Source organism: Neophocaena asiaeorientalis, unplaced genomic scaffold (genome assembly GCF_003031525.2).
Source record: "Neophocaena asiaeorientalis asiaeorientalis breed wild unplaced genomic scaffold, Neophocaena_asiaeorientalis_V1.1 scaffold275, whole genome shotgun sequence".
Classification (NCBI taxonomy): Eukaryota; Metazoa; Chordata; class Mammalia; order Artiodactyla; family Phocoenidae; genus Neophocaena; species Neophocaena asiaeorientalis.
In genome coordinates this window covers 3,575,034-3,582,087 of record NW_020173679.1, presented here as the reverse complement: position 1 = coordinate 3,582,087, position 7,054 = coordinate 3,575,034, and the positions used below count along the sequence as shown (strand labels likewise).

General features: G+C 45.2%; 1 protein-coding gene across 1 annotated transcript in view; it reads right to left on the bottom strand.

The window, feature by feature from the left end:
* Positions 1–591: 591 nt before the first annotated feature.
* The window catches only part of FBXO42 (F-box protein 42), a 95,267-nt gene continuing 88,804 nt past the window's right edge, over positions 592–7,054 (bottom strand). Inside the window, exons 5-10 of the mRNA XM_024749952.1 lie at positions 6,364–6,517; positions 5,441–5,551; positions 4,014–4,110; positions 3,476–3,532; positions 2,482–2,598; positions 592–1,968 (exon numbers count right to left, since the gene is read on the bottom strand). Coding sequence (XP_024605720.1) covers positions 853–1,968; positions 2,482–2,598; positions 3,476–3,532; positions 4,014–4,110; positions 5,441–5,551; positions 6,364–6,517 — 1,652 coding nt within the window. The 3' untranslated portion in view covers positions 592–852. The remainder of the gene's footprint in view (positions 1,969–2,481; positions 2,599–3,475; positions 3,533–4,013; positions 4,111–5,440; positions 5,552–6,363; positions 6,518–7,054) is intronic.

Below are 7,054 nucleotides of genomic sequence, written 5' to 3'. Positions count from 1 at the left end.
AGGGAGGAGGGAAGAAAAGCAGCCTATAAATAGCAAAGGCAGCCTCTGAGGATCAGGTTTTAAGGGAAAGAAAAAGAGAACAAATGTGGTGTTTGGCAACTGCAACGAAATATGACTGTCAGAAAATTCCACAATCAAGACACCAGAATGTTTTCTGAAACATGGAGAGAGCAAAAACCAAGGGACACTAGGTGTTTCTGCATAAACTTTGTTTCACGATGATCCCGGCACACAAACGTGGAACAAAATCCCTTGTTGGGTAACTTTCCTCAGTCACAAAGAGCAGAATAGGGCCAGGCATAGGGCATTACTGCAAAGAGAAGTTTTCACAGGTCCTCTGCGGGCGGGGCAGGGCGGGGAGGAGAACAGTTTTCTACAGGTTACTTTTACCCTGCCAGCCCCTGAAGCATGGGAATCTGAAACCTCTAGTCGTGCATCTTACACATGCCCTTTCTTTTTCTAACTCTAAGAAGGCCAAATAAGATTTACAGGTGGCTCTGCAGTTTCTTCAGTAAGGTTCTGGTATTCATCTATTCCCTAAATTCTTGGTCTAGTTGTCAGCAAGGTAGAAACAGGCAGCACAGCCTCTGCTAAAACACAGCAACAATTTTATCCGAACCAGGACGGAGCTCTCTCCCTCTTTGTAAACAGAGTTGGCTATATAATATATATTTATATAATTCTTTTCTTAATGGAGATTTGATCCCAGCCTGGAGTGAGTGAGGTTGGGAATTGGGGTTTGGTTTATGAGAGTAATTTTGTCCCTTGTTTTCTCAATTCTCAGTCCAAATGCTTGCACGCTGGAAAATTCCAAATTAAAAGCCACAGGAAGGGAAAGGGTTTCAGAACGTATTATCTCTTTGCCCGCACAAAGTACAAGGCGTTTGTTTTTGGATAGTACTTCACATTCTGCTTCTTGTCCATGAGTCCTCCAAATATGATGAGTTCACCCCTGCCTTGTGCCACCGTATGCAGGCTGGTTTCGGGAGGTCCAACCACAGAACTGCTATTAAATACTTTCCATTTGACTCGCCCCTTCTCCTTGGTGTCTTTAATGTCCAGCACGTACATCTGCATGGGCTTGCAGTTCATACTCTGGTACAAGGGTTTGCCAACATTTAGGGACTGTGGAGGGTGGTGGCCCAGGCGCCGGGCAATGGGAGGTAAGGAATGTCCATCTCCTTGGGCAGGCCCTGGGCGGGAAACGGGCACTGTTTCTCCACTGCTCAGGTTCTGGCTCCCAGGGGAGCCTGGAGAAGATCCCAGAGGAGGACTTAGTGCTGCGGAGGCTGGGGGGCCTTTGGACGACATTGCTTTGATGGCTTCTAGGCTCCGACGCAGGGCACCTGGGGAAACTGCTCCTGCAAGGGCGCTGGCCACGTGCGGTGGGGTATGCACACCATTTGTCTGTTCAGGAGGGTGTCTCAAACTTCCCCCAACTGTTCTGTTGTCCACACCATCCATGTGACTGCTACTGGAAGCAGGTTTCGGATCCCAGTTCAGATCCATTGATCCCAATCTTAGATCTTTCTGATCTGGTAGTGACCCTCGTCGGGGGGCCAAAGAAAGTCCCATTTTTAGGTCATATCCTTCAGTGGTAGATGGAGTGCTAGGAGATATAGCCTGTACAGGACTGTCCAAGGAAGAGCCACCTACAGCTGCTGATCCTGGAGATAAATTCCCACCATTGAGGATGGGAGAGCCATCGCCTCTGGCTGGGGAAAGGCTTCCTTCTCGGGAACTTGAGGGGGTCTGTCTTTGCGCTCTGGGCCTCAGTGTTCCCCAGCGGCCGTTAACACAGGGAGCTTCATCCATACTCCTTACCGGAGACTGAGAGCGGTATTCTCGAGGTTCGGGAACTAGGGCTGGAGGAGTGGCACTGATAGGTGATGGGCGAGAGTTCAAACTGGGGCTGAGTGGGGCTCGCCCACTAGGAGCCTGGCTGAAGACCACCACGCACTGCCCTACCTGGAAGACAAAAAACCTGTGCTCAGTTCTGATCACTCATTTAACCATCAAACATTTTATCATGAGCATCTGGGATGTGCCACGTGTTTTGTAGGTACCTGAGATGTAGAGGTGAAAAGATTGCAGTCTGCCCTCTAGGCTAGATGTGGGGATAGGTGGGAACAATTTGTTGCTACAGGGAGACATGTGCTACCATTTGAATTATCTCTACAGAATAGGGGTAGAGTGGAGGAAGGAATCAAGTATTTGTTTGGGGGACCCTGGGGCAAGTTTTAGAGACAAAGAGATGCTTAAAGCTGGGGCTTAAAGGATAAGTGAGGCCCATGTTAAGTTTTTCCATCTAGTGGCTCATGTATGTGAGAAATACCCAAAAAGCTATGGTCAATGTCCACCTCTTTTGTGACATCAAGGGGTTTTCAATTTCCATACAAAGTTGCTTGGAAATCTCATGAGTTAATTTGGCTTTAGAGTTTAGGATCTTTCCTTCTGCTGGCCTGTCAGTTCCCTACTTACTCGGCAAGCTGGATGGCACCACAATTCTGGGGCCCCATGGTCTTCATTTTCCACCTTGAGTGGTTGCCAGGCCCAGGGACCTGAGTGCATGTGCAACAACCAAGCATCCTTGAACAGCTGTAAGAGAAGCACCAACAACAGGACTCAGGTGTGGTACATGTCACAAAACACATACACACACAGAGCTGGAATCTCAAAGTTGTGCTGTCTGTCATAGAGTGTGTGAATTCTTCAGAAAGAATAGCAAAATCTCTAGCTATTCATTCATTCATATATTACCACTGGCCTGGCACGTGAAATTGTACTTGTGACCCCATGAATCAATTTTAAGTGGTTTTGAATTTTGCCTGTGGTTTTATGTGTGTGTGTGTACACTGATGAAAGGGTAGATAATACATACCCAGCATGTCTGAATCTGCATTCTTTTTTTTTTGGCGGTACGCGGGCCTCTCACTGCTGTGGCCTCTCCCATCGCGGAGCACAGGCTCCGGATGCGCAGGCTCAGTGGCCATGGCCCACGGGCCCAGCCGCTCCGCGGCATGTGGGATCTTCCCGGACCGGGGCACGAACCCGTGTCCCCTGCATCGGCAGGCGGACTCTCTATCACTGTGCCACCAGGGAAGCCCTGAATCTGCATTCTTAAATAAATTCCATGTGAACTCTGGCCATTATCCACCTGCTTTTCTGTCCCACCCCTCCTTGAAAAGATGACAGCAGCAAACCTTATAGCCCAAAGACTAAGTGGGAGTTAGGAAGACTTTAGATATGAATATTCAATAGACGAATGTCTCTGATGAAAAGCCTCCCTCCGCAAAAAGAGAGTGGAGAAGAAGGCCAGAAAATACAAAGGCTACGTACCCAAAGTGGAAAAGGTATTTTCTAAATAAAAATGCTACAGAAATGGCCTTGTACACTTTTACAAGATGAGACAGGGGAAGCAAGTTTTGAATACTTAGCAGCGTGTGCATGGGAACGCCATACCAGCAATACTCACAGCGTTGGGACCGCCACACCCTCCAAGGATTAAAATAGTTGCATCATCTATGACAATCTGGGGAGATGAAGAAATTTAAAATAAACCTACAAAGACACAGGCATCTGACCTCCTATACTTCAGTGGTAAATGAAAATAGTCTACTCAGCTCCCAAATGAGAGTCTTCTATTTACCATAAGATCTCCATTACCCAAACCACGTCAGTTCTGATCCTTGTAAACAAATTGCTGACGATTCACCTGAATGGATTCTTTGTTGATCAAACATTATTAACATGAGAGTGCCAACCACATAAAATGCAGGGTTCTCTTGAAAAATAAAAAAGCAAAGTAAACGCTTTCAGGAGAGGCATAATATAAAGCCAACAAAAATAATGATAACCCATTAGAAGTTGAAAAATAAATACCAGCAAGAAAGAATGATAAATTCTCTTTGGCTTATGTATGTTGGCATCTTACCTGCCTCCCTCCTCCCTCTCCTGTCCTAACTGTAAGATGCTACAGTGTTTGCTGAATAGTTATTTTAATTTCTGAGCACCTGAGATTGGCCACCTCGAGGATGAGGACTAGGGCCAGAGATGTTCGGCTTGGACCACGCCCACTGCTCGAGGTCAAGGACCCAGACGTCGTTGCTCCTGTAAGACAAGGACAAAAGAATGAAGCAGTTGGGAGCTCTCAGGGACCACAAGAACTGATATAAATGAAGTTACATTCATAAGGATGCCCCCCAAGAGTGTCATGCTCATAGCTAGCACTCAACTATATTTTTCTTCCCCTCCTTTCCCTGGAAAGGAGAGCTTCAAACCTTTGCTCTTTCCATTGACCCATAAGGCCTCATTTGAGTCATGTCTGTAGCCAAACAATAATACCTAAAGTTAGAGTTAATTAATTGGTGATAGCAGGAAATAGATACCAGTCATGATATAGTCTTTCAAAGGCAAAACCCACAAGGAAGAGAAAAAAATTATTCAAAAGGCAGTTCTATCATTGTCCAGGAGATAAAGATTTATTGACTTTGGCTACAAAAGGTAATTTCACCATGGCTAATGAAAGCTGCAGTTTTATCAAGGACAAATTGGCATCTCCAACCCTCAAGGGACCAGTATGGCAAGGACAGACTCCTAAATGGCAGTCTCTATTTTACGGTCCCCTCTCTACGGTCATTTATTCACACATAGAAACACAGGAGTAAGAACTCCAATACCGTAAGCCCTAAACCCTCTCATCTGCAGGGTAGAGCTCACATTGTCTCCTCCATACCGTTTTAAAATAAGAAGATGGAAAGTACCCTGAGGGGGAACAGGGTTGGATCTGGAATGGTTTTACTGCTGACAGCTCATCAACTTCCATTTCAAAGCACAGACGAAACAACCGCTACTGCTGCTAACGCCAAAGCAGACACACAGTGATTCAGACAGACTCTGCTCTGGGCCTGGCCTGGGCTGCCAGTTGTGGCCAGAGGTGGAGGGCAGTGGGCAGGGAGAACCACCTCACAGGAGATGTCAGGCCTGACAGTTTTCTTGCTCCTACCCATTCCCTCAATCCATCCTATTTGGAGAGTGAACCATTTCCACCTGTCCTGTCAATCTACCTCTCTCCTTCTCTAAAGCTGGGCCATAAAGGAGAAGAAGGAAAAGTACTCTGCTTCTTGGAGGGTGGCCTTCTGTAGGCACAGGTAGAAACAGACAAGGTGGAGGCCCCATCAGAACTTGATCCCACTGAATTGAACCACATATCAAGCAAAACAGAGATTCTACATAGCCCTGATTCTATGGAGCAAGTTTTTCAACTTATTGGTCTATGACTAGAATCAAAAAATGGAATACTAGGGGGTGAGATAATTATTGGATTAATTAGAACCATGCTCAGGAATACTGACCCTGACTAGTTTACTTTTCTGACCTAGTTTACTTTTCCAGGAGTATTTACGTTCAGGTTGATAGCGAGCAAACCAAATATACTTACATTTGCCGGGATCCTAGGGAGCCACCAAAGACAATCATTTTATCGTCTATCACACAAGAAGAATGCCCAGCCATGGGAGGTGGGCCATGGGTTGTCACAATGCAGTTCCACCTAATATAAAAAGACAGGAGGAAGCCAAGAAGTCAGCCCCTCTGCTTCTGGTCTTATGTGTTTAAGGTGGAAAACAGTAAGCAGGCATCCATTTAAAATGACAATCCTATCACCTTCAGTAGAGAAACTGTTAGGATAATATATGGAGGATGCCACAAGGTATTTATGCCTTTTCTACGAATCTGCTAGCGTTACGTACACTTTCAGCTTCTCATTGTGTATGGCTTGGAGGTAGAGTGATGAGAAAGCAATGACAAGGGATTCCATTATGGTTCCTTAGCTGCTTCGGCCTAGTTTGCTGAAGGAACACCACCTGCTATTTCTTCCTAGAGGCCTGATCTGATCGGTAGCGGCTGCCAAGAGCCCTGTACTAAGTAGTCCATTACAAGGAACAGAGGTTACTGTCATTTAAAAAAGACAAGTTTGTAAAACAACTGGAAGTCAGTCTTGGGGACAAAGCAGGGAGTAAAGAATCATCTGGATCCACAGCACTCCTGGGGAATCAGTAGCCAAAGCTGAAGAGCTCTCTATTCTTCAACTGTCTCATCATTTTTCTTGGAAGAGGAATAAATGTCTTCTACATTTTCTCTTTGGAATAAGCGTTCTTAACTTCAAGTTTTAAGGGGGTCCTGTAAACCCTCTGAAACTGTAGGCCAAATCTGCATATGTAAAAATTTTGTTTTTCTGGGAAAAGAGTCCAAAGCTTTCATCAAATTCTCAAAGAGATTCCTGGACACACAAAAAAAGATAAGGAATCCAAACATTTTAAATCTTCTACTCCAGATTGAAAGGATCTTATCTTTGTGGCTTACCAGTTTTTAGAGGGTGAGTAAGTATGTATTTCATCAAAGAACCTCTCTGGTTGGTGTAGGGGGTAAGGGCTTGGCCGTGTCCAACCACCAAACAGCACCAGCAGGTCCTTGTATACAACCAGAGTCGCGCCAGCTTTGGGGGAAGGATAGGACCCTGGGAGAAGTCAATAACAGCATGGTTAGGATTCAGGGCCTCACAAAAAACCGTAAGTAGGCTGTCTATAGATCACCTTTTCCTGGAAGAGTGGCAAAACAGGAACCAATACTACAAAGCCATAAGGAAGAGGAGGAGACAAAACTGGGTTTGCAGGTCTGAGAGAAAACCATCCCCAATTTATACGTCTTTTATAACTGAAGTAAAGAAACCTGAATTACAGGAAAGTTACTTAGTCTCTCTCAGGCTTAGTTTGCTCACCTGAAATTAGGGATGAGAGTATATCTCATAAGGTTGTTTTGAGTATTAAATAGTATATTCAAAGCACCTAGCACAGTGCCGGGCACATAGCAGGTACTCAATAAATGTTGACTCTCCTGTCCGTCCCTTCAATAAGCTTAACAGAGATCACAAACGAAAGCATGTAAAGGATCCGGGGAGGAGTATATATAGAGGCTAGATACAACTTAAAAATAACTGCTGCTAACAAACATAGGTTAAAAAAAAAAAAAAAAAAAAAAGAGGGAGGGGCCTCTC